This window comes from Camelus dromedarius, chromosome 26 (genome assembly GCF_036321535.1).
Source record: "Camelus dromedarius isolate mCamDro1 chromosome 26, mCamDro1.pat, whole genome shotgun sequence".
In the NCBI taxonomy this organism is placed as follows: domain Eukaryota; kingdom Metazoa; phylum Chordata; class Mammalia; order Artiodactyla; family Camelidae; genus Camelus; species Camelus dromedarius.
Window position 1 is genome coordinate 22445777 of NC_087461.1, and position 19068 is coordinate 22464844.

Consider the following 19068-nt stretch of genomic DNA (forward strand, 5'->3'; position numbering starts at 1 on the left):
GGGTCGATCAAATCAGACCCACAACCACGGGAGTCAGGGCAGGGTGGGATGAGAACAATCTGGATAAAACAAAAACAAAACCCCCACACATGCATACACAAAACCCCAGCCACCATCCAAAACCAGACGAGTAAGCAGTTCCAGATGTAGAAACAAATCAGGTCAAACTCACCATCATGTAAGGGTCATCGACGATGGGGTAAATGTAATCTGTGGTTTGAACCAAGGAAAGACCACCGTGCCGCAGGGGAATGACACAGGTATCCATCCCGATGCCTGCAAAGAGGGAAGTCATCACCATCCAGAGGTCAACAGGAAGAGCCATGTTATTTTGTACCTTCAGCGCTCTGAACAGGACGAGTTCTGGGTAAGACACTTATGGAACGCTGCTTGCTGCCAACACAGTAATGTGTTTCCTATCAAGAAGCGTAACTGAAATAAACGTGAAACCAAACCAGCCGAAGACAGAAAATGAGAACACAGTCTGCTGGTCATGGAGACTCAGCTCCAACGTGGTACAACTTTTAGGCTTTAATGATGCCTTGAACAGAAATTTTCCTTTGTGTCACTGCACCACGTGACTGGCACCAGACAGGATTTCTTTCAAGATGAGAACAGCACAAACAGAACTCAGGACGTCTCACCCACAGTTACTCAGAGTGTGTCTTTACATAACATTGTAAATCGACTATGCTTCAATTAAAAAAAAAAAAAAACAACAGTGTATCTTTAGGCAGCATTCGGTTTTTCCAACAGAGAATCTGTTAAGTATTTTACACACATAAAATGCCATTACTTCTACATTTTAGTTAAAAATGACTAAAAAAAAAAGGAAAAAAGGACAAAGCTAGAACAGGTAGGTATTCATCAACTCCAACCAAGCATGTACATAAACACCGTGGCACCACGTGACCTGTTACACAGGTTCCCAAAAGCAGTTTTGAAGAAACCTTAAAATTCCCTGTTATTCCTTGTTACAAATGTCACCTCTACTAACTTACACTACAAAAAGGAGAAGAAACATTTACTTAACAAGCTTATGGGGTGCATTTCAACTTATTAAAAATTGTTTCCAAGCATTTAGAAAGATAATACAGACAACTGGTGGGTTAATCAGAAATAATTCCCTTTTCCTGAAATCAGGTTAGAAATGGCCAAGACTAGCTATCGTAGGCTAGTTTCTTTAAAAACCACCTGTAATGCAAACACTGCACCAACGTAGACTGGCTCCCACCGGGGAAGCAGAACAGTGCTTTCCTACACAACACACCTCTCTCAAGGATGTGGGAGCATTTCAGCTTCGCAGTCCAACAGCCCAAGGCAGAGAACAAACCAGGATGAAGAACCAAAGGAAGGACGTGGATGCTACCCTCGACTCAGCATTCAAACGGAACTGGAATAAATCACACCCGAGTCACACTGAACCGAGCACGTGAGTTCTTGCAGATTCTGCATAAGCGAAGCCACTACGTGCGGCAGGACCACCCCAGCAGAGGCCAGGTCCCCGAGGCACCTTCTCGTATCTTGGTCCATTGTCACCACCACAAACAGAAAACCGAGTTTAGTAAAAGATCCCTCTGCGAAGGCAGGCTGAGTTCTTACGACCACACCAGGTGAAGGTCAGAACTCTCGGTGGAAGATTCAGTTAGGGAACAGAGAACTTCACTTCAGAATGGCAAGTCTCACGAATCTGTGACAACAGAACACAAGATACCAGTGATCAGCTTTCGTGCGTCTTAGACGAAAAAGTGTGTGGTAATTCATCTCAACAGTGCGTGTGTGCAGAAATGTCATCGAACAATGTTCTGCAGCACTCAAGTGGAAACAGGGCAGGAACCACAATCAAACTTTTACTGATTCTCCCTAAACTTATCATTCCAACAGCCGGTTATTCCAAGCACATGACCATTCACTTTGAAAGAGGGAAGAAATAGCGCCTTCTTTTAGGCTGTCACACAAACTACAGAAATACTGAAAGAGACACAGAAAAGAGCTGCTGAAGGTTAGCTTTACATGGTTCCTAACGTGGAAATCTTAAACTTGAACTCAGTCTATCTGATTTGTAAAGCAGGTGATTTCTGGTTAATTCCCAGCCTCAGAGCATGTGACCCATGACTCGGAAGCATGTTCCTGGGGCTGAAGAGAGGCTCCCATCACCCACACTTCCTCTCTCAACCGGGACACCACTACGTGCTAGCTGAGGGTTGAGTGTTGTCTACATGGGAACTGCCAGCCACACGCGCTTAGGGAGGATTCCAAAGCATCCAAAGATGCACTACAAGACACACTCAGTTTTAAACACTTAGTAACAAGAAAAGCCAACGTCTTGTTAGCAATGTTTTCCATCATGTGTTGAAATATTTTTTTAATGCAGTGGGTTAAATAAAACATATTAGAATTAATTTCACCTGATTCTTTTTTTTTTAATGTAACTATCTGAACTAGAAAAAAAATTTTTTAATGTAACTTTCTGAACTAGGAAATTTTAAATGACACAGGTGGTTCACCTCATCTTTCTCTGGGACAGCACTGGTCTGGAGTGATCAGCTTACAAATCATCTACCAAATTTCAAGGAAGGGAGAGAGAGGGTGAGTCTGGCATGGGCCGTGGGCCTTGAAAATGAAGGTATCAAGTTGAGAGAGCGCGGGACAGCCCAGGTAGAGGGCGGGCAGGAACAAAGGAAAATGCCACAGCAGAGGAAGCTTCAAATGCCAGATCGAGCAGAGTGTGCTGAATCATCAGCGGACAACAGGGAATTCTAGGAGGTTTCAGCTGGCCTGAAACCATCCACCAAATAAATCGAACAAAAAACCCAACTCATACTACCTCCACTGCCAGCAGCCATCAGTACGTGACAGCTCTTAAGTATCAGGCAATAGGTGTACCAGGTTCTAAGACACAATCATCTTAACATTTCTTTAGTTAAAACACATCCAATAACCGTGTAAAACTGCAAAACTGTTAAGTCTCACCTTTAGAATCCAGGTACACGGCCTCGTGTGTATATATATATACATACAGGCACATACATGTATACACACACGTCTCATGTGTGTGGGTGCAGACACACACAGTTCATACACAGATAATTTCTAGTACTCGCAACAGTTGCAGTTAGTAAGTATTATTATCCCATTTTACAGATGGGGAGATCGAGGCTCAGGAGAATTAGGAACGTGCCCAGGGTAACATTAGTGACCAGTTAAGTGCCTGTGCCAGGATACGAACTTAGATCTGATTCCAAAACAAAGTTCTGGCCACCAAGACACACCACTTCTGTACAAGGTTCTAACAGTCCTTCAGCGTCATTTGCTGGCAAGCTGGGGTCCATCGACCCCTAGGGAATGCCCTGAGCGCACGCTTCTGCGGATGTGCACTTTCCTGGGATGGGGTCACGGCTCTCATGGACTTCTCAAAAGCTGTTTGTGACCAGACTCCTTCGCCTTTGAGTTCTTTTATCTCTTTCTCTGGCCTGCCCCCTGCTGTGGACACCTGTCCCTGTTTGCCACTGCTGAGTTACAGCTGACACAGCTCCTCTCTCCCCATCAACACGTCTGGACTTAGAAGCCAGATGACAAGCGGTTTGGTGTGTGAGCAATCGGATGTGGATTCCAGGTCCTGCCCCTGACCCCGGAGTGACAGGGACCGGCCAACCCAGCCTTCCTGAGCCCGGGGCTGCGGGCAGGTGCTTAGTAAGTCTACGGGGGGAGCTAGAGAGAGGCATTGTTACTTCATCCGTGAGGTTTGTCCTGCATTCATTTTCACCCACTTGGCAGCTTGTTTTTCCACACGTTTTCTAAGAGCTTTCTCAGGACGTTCTCAACTCTTGACAAGTAAGCGGACGTCCACTCCACCTCAGTCACCAGCGATTTCTCCACGTCAGCTACATGAGGACAGTTTTCTAACTGAGCTTCTGGGAGGCCTACAGGTTGAGAGTGCGGGGTGAGTTTTCTTCTCTCCTACCCAAACCCAGCCCTGCTTTTATCTGTTTTATATGTGGGAAATAAATGAGAACCCTGGGTTCAAAACCAGCATTGCAAGACAGAACTTGACCATAAAATAACAGGTGAAAAGAAATGAAATGAAAACCTTGTAAGAAAGCTGATCAGGTCACACACCGTAACTATGAAACATCCACAAACTCCTAGAATAGCCAAACACTCAAAAGGCAAAGGCCTGTGTCACGTGCGTACTCAGCAGATCACACAACAGAAGCTAACGAACAGTATCCCAGCAGCCTAGAATTTCCTTCTGAGCTCTGTATTTGGGAAAAGGCAAACCCCTAGTGACGTCAGCAACTGGCTCAAGGAGACAAGGCTCTCAGTCCCCGATGACGTCCTGGGGTCACGCACTCGTCCAGCGCAGCCTCCTCGCCTGTGTCCAGGGCTTCTCTTCTCCCCTCTCCACACAGGCGCTTTTCTGACAGCGCCTATTGCAGAGAAAGCCCCGAATTCTCTCCCCCAACCCAGTCGCCGCTCCCCCAGTGCGGCTTCACACCACCCCTCCTAAAGTAATGAAGAGGGATCGAGCGTTCCAAGGAAAATTTCAGGATAAAGGCATTAAGTTTCTGCTTAATCTTTAGCTAACCAGAAAATCCAATTTAATAATAAAAAAGTTTTTACTGCAAAATAACTGTCTCAATCACATACTTAATAGCTTAAAAATGGTGAGAGCACATTTCTTGATGCTTTTCAAGTACTGTAAGGTAACAGTTCAGTATAGCTTTGCTCTTTGAATCCTTCTTACAGAAATTTAAAAAAAAAAAAGAAGAAAAAGGCAACATGGGAGGACAGAATTCTAGTTTTCAACTCACTGCCTACACCGCAGCCAAGATGCTCTACTTGGGGATGTACGAAAGAAACACTGGTACACATACCAAGCCTTGGCATAACTGCTCCAAGAAACTGCTCATCTTCTTGGAAGTGGTTCTCCTGTAAGGATTCCAGCAATTTCTGCAGGACATCTTGGGGCACTTTGCAGCCGGTGCCCTTCAGTTCAGTGAATCTGGTTAATCGGAAGCTCTTATCCAATTCATAACTTTCTGGGTTAAAGGACTCCCGCGCAGACATGATTCTTGGGTGCACACACCCTGTGGCTGGGCACCTCTCCTCCCTCTCCTAGGCGGCTGCTTTCTTTACAGATCCACCTGGAGAGAACCGGAACACAAAGACACCATTAAGAAATCTCACTAGTACTTGCCAACAATCAAGCTGCACACAGGACAGTGAAATCACCAAGACCACGGGGAAACAGCGATCTGGGGCCACAAGTTTATCACAGCGATGCACAAACCAGAATAAGTCACTTAAAAAAATGACCACAGCATTAGAAACCTCTTCTACGTAAGAAGATGTCTGTGGTGTTACACTTGTGGCTCTGAGGGGCAGCAACGAAGATGGAACTACAGGCCAGCTGGGCTTACAGGACAGAGTGCTATTTTTGAGCAAAAAGTCCCAAAGGTTCTTTAGCGGGCAGCATTATGAGAAAACTTACAATCACTTCATCTGTCAAGCAGGAAGCACTATGGCTTAGAAATTAGATGTCCTGGCTAAAAAGACTTTTCTGGAAAACCTTCTGGTATCTTCTGCTATCTTACACAGAAAAATAAAGCGCCTGATAGGCCCTTTCCAGGAAAAGGACGTTGCTGGATAGGCAGTGGATGAAATTCTTTATGATGCTAAATTCAATTTTAGAAAAATAGGTTTTCACTCTGAGCCAGAAGTACACGATACGACCCCAAACTAAAAGGAAGCCTCAGTAAAGAAGACAACTTGAAAAGTGGAATGGCTGTTTTAACACAGCAAGGCTCATTTTCTTTTAGAGAGCACGGAAAGTTCTCTGATGTTTTAACGCAGCAGCACTGTTTCCTAGAAAGCAAACATCTCGCCCAACAAACTAGTACACACACATCACTGACAAAATATGCTACTGCTCATTACTGTTTCACTGCAGACCTAAAGTGATAAAATAAACTGTACTAAATCACTAGCATTTATGGTACCTGGTACCACTGGAAGTTTCTGGAACAAACCTTTCTAAGTTTGAAGCCTTTGGGGCTAAACCAAAACCTTGCATGTGCTCCCAGGGTTTACAAACTTCCAGACTGATACTTTATTAGGCATAGAATTACAGACGCCCCAAGTTTTAGGGTCAGTTTCCCCTATAAAACTTATGATTAAGAACATAATTCCCCTTTATAGAGTTTTCGATCCCCTGGGAAGCACATCACTCATTTAAAATAAATCTCACAAAGCCTGAATTTGGGCAGTAATCCAAACCGTCTTTACAAAAACATGTTTGGGGGTGAGCAGTGATTTCGGTTTGAAACCTCCAACTGTAAAGGAGCGAACCTTCCCACATTCCAAGAGAACCACCTGCCCAAAAGGAGGGAGCCAGGAAAGCTAAGCAAGCTGCGGAGATGGGAATTTTGAAGCCATTTTAGAGTTAGGAGAAGTCCAATAGCACTTTGACTTGGAAGGGTTTGGAACAAAAACAACAGTCCTTTCCTCACCAAATGCCTCGCATTTAACACCGCCTCGCTTCTACCAGGAAAAAAAAAGAAATCCAACTCACGAGGCATCCAGTTATTTTCCTACCTCCAATCTCTATCCAAAAAAAAAAAAAAAAAAAAAAGCCGAGGGGAATTTGGAATTCAGGGGACTAACTTCCTCTTAAATCTTCCCAGATTTTTAAGGGGAAAAAAGTTTAAAACATCTTAAGCCCATAAGGCACTCGAGTTTTAAAAGTTCCAAATGGAACAAGGGACGTAAATCACACACATCACATCTGAATCCTAAAAATAAATTCTTACATTTTTTGGAGGGTATGGGGGGGACTCTGGGAAATGAGTAATTATTAATGGGGAGGGGGGGTTGCATAATAAGCACTCGATTCCAACCCTGAAGCCGTCTGTTTACGCCTTTAAAACAATGATATGAATATTTAAAGACAACGGTTAACCCTTTCCTTCTCGGCCACGTTTAAAATTTTTCAAACGAGGGCGCCAGGCGGGACGCAGAGCCGGGGGAGCCCGGTAAGTGGGGGCGGCAGCGGGGCAGCCCGGGCCGTACCTACCTCCCCCCAAGTCCCTAAGCCCAGGAAGCAAACAATGAGGGGGACAGGGCGGCGTGGGCGCCGGGGCAGCGCACGTCGAGGCGGCGGCCGGGGCGCGGAGGGCAGCGCTCGGGGACACCTTAAGTCCCCGGCTGCCGCCTTTAAAGGCAACCGGAGCCTGGGCTCTTTGTGCGGCGCGGCCGGGCGGAGGCGGCGCGGGGCGGCCGGCTGGGCCATGTCCGTCCGCTCGCTCTCCGTCCCGCCGGCGGCGGCGGCGGCGGGAACCGCGAGGCCCAGGCCGCGGGGAGGGCGCGAGGCGCGCACGGCCCACCGGCCGCGGCGGGTACCCGGGCTCGCGGGCCGGCCGGGCCGGGGCGCCCGGGGTCAGGCGGAGCCCGCAGGGCCGGAGGGAGGGCGCGCGCGCGCGAGGGCGGGGGGGCGGGGAGGGCCCGGAGGCGCCGCGCCCGGGGGACCGGGCTCTCACGCCGCGCGCGCGGGCCGCCGCCGCCGCCGCCGCACAAAAATGTCGGCGGGCGAAAAAATTAACCCCTGCGCCGCCGCCGCCGCCGCCCTCCCCCTCCACTCCTCCCCCGCCCTCTCCTCCCTCCCTCCTTCCCCGGCCCCGCGCGGCGGCGGCGGCGGCGGCGCGGGCGGTGCTTCTTTTTTAAAGCGGCCCCACCAAGCCCTGGCTCGGCCCCTCTCCAGGCAGCGCTGCAGAGCGCCGGCCGTGCACCGCTCCCGGCGCACCCGGGCGGCCCGCGGGGGGATCCGCACGGCCGCCTTGGGCCTGCGAACGAATATTCCCCTTTAAGCCTGGCGTCTCGCCCCCCCTCCCCGAGCCAGGCGCTTACCGGTTCGCTTTGCGCCCTCCGCCTCCTCCCGAAAACGGGACTCCGCCGCTCCCACAATGCACCGGGCGCGGCCGGGCTCCCTTAAGCGTCGCCTGAATAAAAAGGCCGCTCCCGGCGGCGGAGGGCGGGAGGCCTGGGCGCCGCGGGAGCTCGGCCCGGCTCGGCGGGCCCCTGCAGGGAACGGGGCCGCCGCGCTCCGCCGTGCGCCGCGCGCGAGGGGCCCTTAAGGGCCGGCTCCCTCCCTTTAAGAGGCGGCGGGCCGCGGCCGGAGCGGCTCGGTGGCTGCGTGCGGCCCGGGAAGGGGGCGGGGGCGATGTGCAGGCCCGAGCGCGGCAATGATTGGTCTCGGGGGAGGGGTGGGGGGTTGCAAGCCCGAGGAGCGGTGGCATCCGTTGCATGATGCAAAAAGGATTGATTTCAAAAGTTGCGAGTTGCTTTGGCAGCAGCCTTGGCGCCCGGGCCACCTCCTTTTCCTTGACCCGCTGGAAGGGCCGGGAATGTTTTCCAAAACCTGGCGGGACTCAGCCGCGCGGCGATCGGCGGGACGCTGTACCTGCTCCACGCGCGCTGCCGGCAGACAATGAGCCTGGAAACGATTCGAAAATAGAGCAGGAGCAGAGGAAAGGCCCCCTCTGCTGCGATGAAGGACTCAGAGACACAGACGGCGCATTTGGTTGAAATGACTTCCATCACCTCTCCTTTCTATTGTTCAGTCTGGCTCGGGAGTTCATAGGCGCCTTAGCGAACGTGTACACGTCCTGCAAAGTTTCTTGAACGTTTCATGTGCTTGGTAGGAAGTCAGAGCCTCACGTTCCGCAGTTAGATTGTTTGCTCTGCCCAGGTCCAAGTAAACATGGCAGCCTAATACTGTATGTGTTTAAATTAACACCCACAGCAGTGCTGCAGCTTGTGAAATTACTTTTTTCAGGGTTTCAACTTTCTACTGCACTGCTGAATAAAAATAAAGCAAAATGCTTTGCGACGACGTCTTTTAGGGCTTCCTTTAAAACCGAGGAGTGGGGAGGAATGCAGAGCAAACTTTTCTAGAGTGGTTCAGCATTTTCCAAATACATTTGGGGGGGCAGGGTTTTTTGTTTTGCTTTTAACGAAAAGGTACTTTAGGTTGTGCTTGCAGGTTTGTAGGCTACGCAGATGCTGTTTTCATTCTTAAAATTTCTTCTTGTCAGTTCCCCAGGGTTTAGATCTTGGTGAAGATTCAATAGTGATGCAGCTTAGGTGCCCAGGCTGCTGCAGGCTCCTCCTTTCTCTGTCCTTTCTCTGTCCCCCTACAGTAAGTTAGAAAAGAACATAGTAGCCTGGATTCTTTAACGTGATGTGTTGGGCTTTTGTAAGAGTGGCATAACCCCGTGGCGGACAAACCTAGATTTGCCTATGAATTTCCTGGGAAAACGCAGGTACACACAATCCCCAGGGGGCACTCCGGGCCTCCAGAATCAGGGGAGGAGGATGCGTTTATCTTAATTCCTCTCGTTTCCTCCCTTTAAAAATCGATCTTGTGAGTTGTTTGTGTTTGAGGGGTACTGAGTGTTAGGTTTTTTGTTTTGTGTTTTGGTTTGTTTTTTTTTTTTTTTTTTAGCAAGAAATGTCACAACTAGAAGAAAAGATTTGGGGGAGTGGGGGAAGGGGACTTAACAGAGGTGAGTAAGGCCCTATGTGAAGGTGCATGGTTCACACTGAGGAGTTCGGTGTTTATGCTGGATGTGCCCAGGTCAGCAGAGTGTGCCTGCTGATTTGTTTTTTAGTTTAGCTTGTAAAAGAAGGCATTTGGGAGGATGCCATCTCCCAGAGGGGAAAATGGGGCCACACCTCTAGATGGGAGGGAGCACTACTAGTCAGGCATGGAGTTGAGGGTGTCTGAACAGAAGCTGCAGGAATGCAAAGGGTTTCAGGTGATTTAGTGTGTGGTGGGAGGAAAAAGGTAAGATGACCCCCAGACTTCTAGTTTTGGGGGAACTGAAAGGGTAGTGAGGCTACTAGTTGAAACATTAACTGTTAGCAGGCAAACAAGTTTTGGGGTGAGTTCAGCTTTAGAAATGTTAAATATCAGCCCGCCTCCCCCCCCCCCCCCCCAGCCAGGTATTCTAGGCAGCTGAAGGCATTTGGTAAAAATAGGTCTGGCATTTGAGGTGGGGATGGGCTCTTGAGTTTCAGATGCAAATATGGGTCCCTCAGCATATAAATGGGCTTTGAAGCCCCAGAGAGGGGTGAGACGAACCCAGAGTGAGAAGACGAGGGCAAAAAAATGAAAAAGACCTTGGACAGAGCCCGGCAGAGCTTCAAAATTGAAGGGCTGGGAGAATAAGAGGCTGACCCCTGCTTTGTGTGGGGGGCTAGCAGAACTCGCTTCTTCCTTCCCCAGCCCCTGGGGTTGGAGCTCTTTGGGAGCTCCAGGACAACTTGAGTTGAACTGTCCCGAGCAGAGGTTGTAGACTCCTGTCTAAGCCACAGCGCCTTGATGAGCCTGGAGCCCGGCTACAATCTTGGGATCAGATAATCTACCAGATCTCTCATCCCTCCCTTTGTCCTGAACACAAGTCTGTCTCTGTGCTTCCCCCCATCAGCTTTCTTTCTCTCTGTGAGTCTTCCCCAGAGGGCTCATCAGCACTCCTTCCTGCTGGGAACTGTCTCCCCTGAGTTCTCAAGTCCACCTGGCGCCAACTGAAAGATGATTCTCCTGGGTTGCACTACCTGGTGGAGACTTGTTAAAAATATGAATTTACCACAGGGGGAAGGGTATAGCTCAGTGGTTAGAGTGCATGCCTAGCATGCACAGGATCTTGGGTTCAATCCTTAGTACCTCCATTAAAAATAAATAAATAAACAAACAAACCTAATTACCTCTCCCCCCAAGCAAACAAACAAACAAAAAGAAAAAAAATACAAATTTCCCAACTCCACTCCAAAGATTGTATCTAACAGGTTTAATGGGTGGAATTGTTGATACAGGAAAAATGGGGCCGGAGAGGATGGCCATGTCCCAGGTGCCAGGCAAGTCCCTGTGACACACCCCATCAGGTGAGGGTCCTTGGCTTCACACAGGAAAGAATTCAAGAGCAAGCCATAGTAGATTGAATTTAGATTTATTTAGAGAGATACATGCTCCATAGACAGAGTGCAGGTGTCTCTGAAGGCAAGAGGGAGCGACCACAGGTGCAGGGTTGTTAGTTTTCATGGGCACTGTAACTTCATATGCTACCAAGTGGGAGGGTTATTCCAACTACTTCTGAGGAAGGGCCGGGATTCCCAGGAGTTGTGCCATCACCCACTCGTTGACCTTTATGGCCAGCCTCCCGACCGTCCTGGCACCTGTGCGAGTGCCATCCTGCAGCTAATATATTATAGTGAGCATATAATGAAGTTCAGGGTCTACTGGGAGTCAAGTCTTCAATTGCTGTGTCACTCCTTTAATGGTTGTGCCCTGCCCCTTTCCCTCCTGTCCCATCATGACAGATTCTTTGCTTGGTCAAACTTTAGTCAGGCTCGTCAACCTTCTCTTAGACCCACCTGTGCACTTCCTTGTAAAACCCCATTTTAGCAAATCTAATCACCCTCAATATCTGATCAGGATCCTCATCCTCCCCCAGATAATGTCTGATCATCACACTGGCCTGCCTTCAGCAAGTGCTCCTAGAGCTGTGCTGTCCAACAAATACGGTAGCCACTCTCCATGGTGCCTTTTGAGTGTGTGGACTGTCTGAACTGAGATGTGCTCTCTGAGTAAAAACATACACTGAATTTTGAAGACTTAAAATGAAAAAAAGAACGTAAAACATCTCAGTTTTTTTTATATCGATTCATCTTGAAATAGAATACTTTGGATATATTGAGTGACATAAAATATATTATTAATTTCATCCATTTCTTCTTCCTTTTTTTTCAATGTGGCCATCTGACTATTAAAAATGGCATAGGTGGCTCACAGCCTATTTCTCCTGGAAAGTGCTACCCTAGAGGATGTCCAGATGAAAGCAATTATTATCCTTCCCACCCTATCCGCCCCTCTCCCCCTGTCAACTCTCCCTCTATTTATGATCGTGGCGGATGGATAGTTATCTGCTGCATTGCATGTGCCGAAACACTGACAGTTACCCCCAGCTCCTCCCTTTCCCCGTCTTCACTGTTGTCTGTCATTCCTGCCTCCTTGATACTATTCACATCTGAACCCTCCACTCCCCTCCCACAGGTCCTATCTCTGTTCGTTTCTCATCTCTCCCCTCAGCTATCGTGGAAGTCTCCTAATTTATGGTCTTTTTTGTTGTGATTTTCACTGGTTTCCATTCAGTCCAAAGTGATTAATGCTGTGGGAATGATATTTATCCAAAAGGCAAACGTGGTCGTGTTCTTTCCCTGCTCAAAACCTTTGGGTGGTTTCCGTTGCCTCTGGCTTTATTTCTCAAAGTATGGCACTCATTCGTGGGTGTGTTTTTATAGTTACGCATTCACTTTTAACACTGGAAAGATACAACCAACATATAAAGCCTGTGATTTCTTGGACATTATTCTTTAGAACAAAAAGTGAGTCAACTTAAGGAAGTTTTTAAAGAAACAATAGCACAGTCTAAAGTAATGGCAAGTAAATACATTTCAGGTAAATTTCAGACAATATGGTTTAAAAAAACAACAACAAAAATACTTCATGATCCAGCTTCTACTTTTCCTTTTTAATCTAATCCCCAGAGGCACCCTCTTCCTATTCATCAGCCGTACAACCATGCGGGTGCTTACAGGTCTCCAGACGCACCTTTTCTTTCTCCATCTGGCCTCTCAGCAGGTGTTATTTCTTTGTTCATAACACCTCGCCCCAGCTTCTGGCAAATAAGACTAAACCTATAAGATTCTGCTCCACGAGTCTTCTCTCTGAAGAGTTCTCTGGCTATTCCAGGGGGAGCCCCCTCTATGGTAGGGAGAATAATAGCGGTCCACATCCTAATCACCTGTGAATATATTGCCTTACCTGACAAACGAACTTTGCCATGTTGATTATGCTAAGGGTTTTTGTTTCTGTTTTTGTTTTTTTTGATGAGGAGGTTATCCTGGATAATCTGGATGGACCAGGATCCTTGTACAGAAACAAGGGAGGCAAGAGGGTCTGAGAAGTTGTGACAAAGGAAGCAAAGATCAGAGTGATCTGGAGCCACGAGCCAAGGAATGTGGGCAGCTTCCAGAAGCTGGAAAAGGCAAGGAAGTGAATTCTTCTCTGAGCTTCCAGAAGGAGCCAGCCCTGCCAACCCATTTTGGTCCTTACCGTGGAACCTGCCCTGATGATTTGCAGTTATTCCATATACTTAATCTCTCCACACCTCCCACTGCACCCCCAAAAGCCTTGACCCCCTGTAAAGAGTATCTTTTTTAAAAAAAATTTTTTTACACTTTTTTTGGTCTTGTTTTGTTTTGCTGGGGGGGGGGTGGTAAATTAGGTTTATTTATTTATTTAATGGATTGAACCCAGGACCTCATGCATGCTAAACCCCCACTCCACCACAGAGCTATCCCCCCCCCCCCCCGTCTGAGTATCTTTGCCTCCCAGTGCCTAGCGCATCACTGGCATGTGGTGGGAGGTAAGGTAAGGGCCACAAATAGATCCTTAGGTTTAAGAGGTCCCTGGTGGCCTGTAGGGGAGGCACTTATGTGCAGGTGGAAGACAGGGGTGGGGGGCAGAGGAGCGAGTGCAGGTTGACAAGTGGAGATAATGTGGGTAGACACCTCTTGTAGAAAGGGCAGAGGAAGAGGGGTATCTCCTCGAGAGGGAGGAGGAGGGCTTTGTTTTTTAGAACCTGGAAAGCTTTGAACAGGTGCATAAACCAAAGCAAAGGAGACTAAAGATATGAGAGTGAGGAAGGGTGGCTGGTAGAACAAGTCCTGGAGGGAGGGGTGAGGAGAGGCATTTTGGCACCTGGATGGAGGTGGAAGAGGAAGAGGTGTGGATGCTCCCGCTAGCTAAATTTAGTTGGTGGGTGGTAGCACATTTGTGCTGTTTCTCCTTCCCTCAACAGACTCTGAGTTCCATGTAGGCGAGGACCCTGGCTATGGGTTCAACACAGTGGTGACAGTTAACATTTAAACTGCTTGCTGAGGCATCTGTCCATCAACAGATGACTGGATAAAGAAGCTTGGTACATTTATACAATGGACTACTACCCAGCCATCAAAAAGAATAAAATAATGCCATTTGCAGCAACATGGATGGACCTGGAGGTCGTCATTCTAAGTGAAGTAAGCCAGAAAGAGAAAGACAAATACCATATGATATCACTTTTATCTGGAATCTAAAAAAGTGACACAAGTGAACTTATTTACAAAACAGAAACAGACTCACAGACATAGAAAACAAACTTATGGTTACCAGTGAGGGAAGTGGGTGGGAAGGGATAAATTGGGAGTTCAAGATTTGCAGATACAAACTACTATATATAAAATAGATAAACAACAATTTTATACTGTATAGCACAGGAAACTATATTCAATATCTTGTAGTAACCTATAATGAAAAAGAATATGAAAACAAATATATGTATGTGTATGTATGACTAAAGCATTATACTGTACACCAGAAATTGACACATTGTAAACTGACTATACATCAATTAAAAAAAATAGGTTTAATAGGAAAAAATCAATAAATAAAAGAAAATGAAATTGCTTGCTGTGAACCAAGCATGCTTCTGAGATCCCTGCACGGATTAATTTACTTAATCCTCATAACAACTCAGTGATGTAAGTACCATTATTGTCCCCATTTTATAGGTGAGGAAATCGAGGCACAGAGACAATAAGTAACTTGTCCAAAGTTACAGAGGCAGAAAGTGGAGGACTTGGACTTGAACCTGGGCCATCTGTCCACACTCGGTAGTTGTCAAGTGACTGGGGAGTGGAGCTGGTTTCTCTTGCTCCCCAGAAATAGCAGGATGGGTTTGCTCTCCTGTGTTTGCCTTCCTCCTCCCCCAAGTAGGGCGTTAGTTATCCATCTGCATTGTCCCCTCACACAAGTGAGGCTTGACTGAAAGCATCACTGTCTGCTGGACCAAGGTTGAGGCCACAAAGATGCCTGAGCTATCCCTTACCCTCCACCCAGTGGCAGGAACTAACAATGCTCAGTTCCGTTAGGAGGACACCTTCCTGACACCTGGGCTCCCTCTCAGCCCCGGGCCAGAACTGGGATTCACTAGGCCATCCCTTGCTGGACCAGCAGGTTACAGGGATGGTCCTTCCACACTGTCCATCACCGCCTGCAGGCCTGGCTTTGCAGCCCTAGACCTGTCTGCTAGCAGAGCTTATGGCCCAGGGGCAAATGTCAGAATGCTGCTGACAGTCGGTATCTTTGGGGAAGGGGCTGGGGGGCAGAAATTCAGATCCTGAAGCAGGAGTGCAGGAAGTAGCAGGTTCAGAGCCTGGGGAGGAAAGATGGGGCCTTGGCAGCTCAGGTGGGGAAACGTCGGAGAGTCTGTGCCTGGACCTGCTTATTGTTGACACCCTTGCCGCCAGTGTCGTCCTGGTGGGCAGGCAGATCCTGAGAAGAAGCAAGATTTTAGGCTGCATCCTGATCTTTTGGGGGTCCCTCTGTTTTCCCCTAGGCCGCTATCTAAGCTCATTCTTGTAGCTACACGTCTTTCTAGATAAATCCAACTCTCAACAGCTCAGGCTCCAGATCCCTGTCTGTGTAAGAGAAACTGGCTCTTTTTTCACGCTGTGCAATTTCCAAGTGGTCCAAATCCCAGTAAAAATGGAAAACGGCTTCAAGACCAATTTTTTTTTTTTACACAACATAAACATGCTTTCTCCCTACTTCTAAATATCATCGCTTTCATTTCACCATTCTTGTCTTAAAAGTCAGGTTAACAGTAATCCTCATCCTCAAGCAGCTGTTAGTTTGCAGGCATTGTGTTCAGTATTGGGACCCTGTGATCGGGTCAAAATCCCAATCAATGAAGGAGTATTGCTGTAATACTAAGTTCTAAGTCAAGGTCTCAGGGATCTTTTTTTCTTTTTCTTTTCTTTTTTTTTTTTTTGAGAGGAGGAGGGGAATCTATGAGCCTTCTGAAAGTATGTGCAAAATTTTATCTCCTTGTGCATCTCTGGGAAGAGAGTTCCTAGCTTCCATCAGCTCCCCAGCGGGGTCTCTGACCCCAAAACTGAGTAATTTGATGGCAAGAGCTGTGGGAGAACAGAACTTGAACTGGGAGGAGAAACTGGAAATATGGGGAGTGCTGCATTATTCCATTAACTCATTAATGCTACAGTCATTGCAATAATCATCATTCATTTTCTTCAGTGGTCTTCGGTAAAAACCATAGCTTTTTTAGGCAAGGGGAAAAACGTCACAAGAAATTCAAGTCATCGTGTTGGCACTTCTGTTTGATTTCAGGAGGAGTGAGTTGGTTATTTCTAAGTGAAGGAAGCTTGTTGGAGGAGACCGTAGTTCACAGGTCCCCTGCAGGCCTCCCCAAGGGTCTCCCCTCCAGCCACCACGCCCAGGGCTCCCCCCTGAGATCTGCTGCCTGCAGCATCCCCCACACGGCCATAAGCGTGGTCAGTCAAGGATGGTACTCTCCCCTGAAATACAATTAACAATATGATGCTTTCTGAAATTCTGGCCTCCCAAAATGTAGCCATGTGCCACAAGATCCCATGGGGCTATGATGTCCCTGGCGAATCCCATTTTTCCTAAGCACAAAAGTGATTCATTTGGTGCTGTAGAGTGAGGATTCCATTGCTTACACCCAGAGAGTAGTGAAGGCAACAAAATCAATTATGTTTTTCCCTTTGTCTCTTTGATACATGAGAGAGAACACGTCGGGGAGGGGAAACAGTTTAATTTCTTTAATTGCATTTTCACATCCCTCTCTCTTCCTGTCTTCAGTGATTAAAAATCAGTGCAATTTTGCACATAATTTCCCCAAATGCATAGACTACCCCATCCCAAATTCTGAGACCACTCCTGATTAGTTATCCAGTTTTTCCTTCGACGACTCCCTTCCCTCTTCTGTTAAGGAAAGCTGCTCCCGCCTTCTAGCCAGAGATCCCATCCCAACCGGTTCCAGCCTCCTGTCCTTCAGGGCTTGGTTCTACAATGTAATAAATGAAGGGTCTGGATTCACGTGGTTCAGGTGCATTTCTTCCTGTGTTTGTGGATTACATGTAATGGGTTGACCCTACCCCCTCTGTACGTGATTAAAAGCCCAATTCTCCCTGGTACTTGGTCAAGGAGGAGAAGAGAGGGAGTCGTGAGGAGGGGGGAGGCAGAGAAGCTAGGTAGAGATGACGTGTGTGCGAATGTCAGTTTCAGGCTTACTGTCTATTTCCTGCTCTCAGAATTTGTTAAATAAAAATTGGCCCCAGAACTAAGCCATCAGTGAACTAGAGTTCACTGTTCTGCCAGCAAAGAAACAGCTATTTATTCACAGTCTTTGTTAATTCGTGGCAGACTTCGCCCTTTGCCCCGCCTCCCCCCATACACCATCTTCCTTAATTATCTCCTTTGGTCAGAGGCTACTTGGGAAAAGAATTACAAATTGATTTCATCCTACCCGAAGGTTCCTGTCCTTGCCCGGCACTTACTCTGTGTTAGCCATGTGCAGGGCACATGCTGAAAACGGCTCAGGAGTGGACCCAGCCTCGGGGCCTCCAGACTCAAAACTAGGCAGACAGGATGCAAGGGAGGAATAATAAATAAGTTACGGCGGAGGCAAAAAGAGGTTTGAGTTTAACCTTCTTTACAGAGCGTCCACATCTGGAACACAGGGATCGTGTCTGGTTTGGGATGTGGTTCAGGTTTGGCCCTCCTTGGCTTGAATTTCTCTAAGCAGAGCCGGTCCTCTGGCCGTCGTGGTACTGGTGTCTTCAGAGAGTCAGCAGGAATGTTTCGTTTCCATGCTTGGTGGGCAGGTCCAAGCAGCACATGGATGGCTGTACTGGATGGACATTATGATCCTTTTCCGCCTGGAGATTCTGTGATTCACTTAAGGGGGGCCAGCACCCCTGACAATTGGTTGGTGGTGGTTTTTCCTGCTTAGTTTGGCTTCCTGTTGATTCTACTTTGCTGAATATTGTTCAAATTCATTCATTTTTTTTTCCCTCCACCAGTTGGTCCAAGGTTCACATTTCATTTGCCTGAATGACTTGCAATGGTCTCTGCTATGGACTGAATGTTGTGTCCCCCCTAAAATTCATATGTTGAAGCCCTAACCCCCAATGTGATGGTATCAGGAGACGGGACCTTTGGGAGGTAATTTGGTTTAGATGATAATTTTGGTCATGTGAGTGGGGTCCCTGTGATGAGATTAGTGCCCTTGTAAGGAGGGAAAGAGACCAGAGCCTTCTCTGTATGATGTGATGTGGTCACCTACAAGCAGGAAGCGGGTTCTCACCAGATGCCGAATCTGCCAGCACCTTGATCTTGGACTTCCCAGCGTCCAGAACTGAGAGAAGTAGATATTTGTAGTTTAAGCCACCCAGTCTATGGTGTTCTGTTAAATGATCCTGAGCCAAGTCAATCCCTAAACTGATGTCTACTTCCACACTGTTGTCCCAACCCTCACTTTATAAAATGCATACACATTAAAATGCATATAGTTAATAAATTAATGCTTTTCACACACATTCACATGCACACAAAAGTAACTGCCATGTATTTGTGCTAGTTACAAGATAACTGGAGGTTTTATAGAGGAAAAGTAAGTCTTTACACTTACGAAAGAAAGTATAAGAGCTTCTCTTTATGTCCTCAGGACAAGGATTTCTTAAGTAAGATGCAAAAAGCACCAATTAGAAAGGAAAAAAAATGATACATTTGTCTATATTGAAACTTAAAATTTATCTGTAATAAAAAAAGGTACTTCCATCAAGAGACAAGCCACAGACTGGGAGTAGATATTTGTAACTCATAATCAATAAAAGAACATTTCCTAGAATATGCACAGAACTCCCACAGATCAATAAGAAAAAATAATCCAATAGAAAAAATGGTATAGATATGAGCAGGGAATTCAGAAGAGAGGACATCTGTGTTGCTAAGATATACATGGTAAGATGTTTGGCCTCACCAGAAATCAGGAAAATGAAAATTAAAACATAATACCATTTTATAACCACCAGATAGTCCAGCGAGACCAAATGTTGTCAAGAATGTGGGGAAATTGAGGTCGT

General features: G+C 47.2%; 1 protein-coding gene and 1 long non-coding RNA gene across 7 annotated transcripts in view; one reads left to right on the forward strand and one right to left on the reverse strand.

Moving 5' to 3' along the window:
• SEPHS1 (selenophosphate synthetase 1) overlaps nucleotides 1-8079 on the reverse strand; it is a 23626-nt gene extending 15547 nt beyond the window's left edge. Inside the window, exons 1-3 of one of the 6 annotated variants that reach the window (XM_031444524.2) lie at nucleotides 7906-8079; nucleotides 4878-5147; nucleotides 173-276 (exon numbers count right to left, since the gene is read on the reverse strand). In XM_031444524.2, the coding sequence (XP_031300384.1) occupies nucleotides 173-276; nucleotides 4878-5070 (297 nt within the window). In that variant the 5' untranslated portion in view covers nucleotides 5071-5147; nucleotides 7906-8079. Of the gene's footprint in view, nucleotides 1-172; nucleotides 277-4877; nucleotides 5148-5494; nucleotides 6491-6512; nucleotides 6874-7075; nucleotides 7265-7733; nucleotides 7754-7905 lie in introns of those variants that run through there. The other 5 variants (XM_031444529.2, XM_031444527.2, XM_010993695.3 and 2 more) reach the window with 5 other exon arrangements.
• On the forward strand, nucleotides 6958-13300 carry LOC116150490 (uncharacterized). Its single transcript, XR_010377965.1, has 2 exons — nucleotides 6958-7034; nucleotides 12954-13300. It is a non-coding gene; the product is annotated as an uncharacterized LOC116150490 (long non-coding RNA).
• Nucleotides 13301-19068: the final 5768 nt, after the last annotated feature.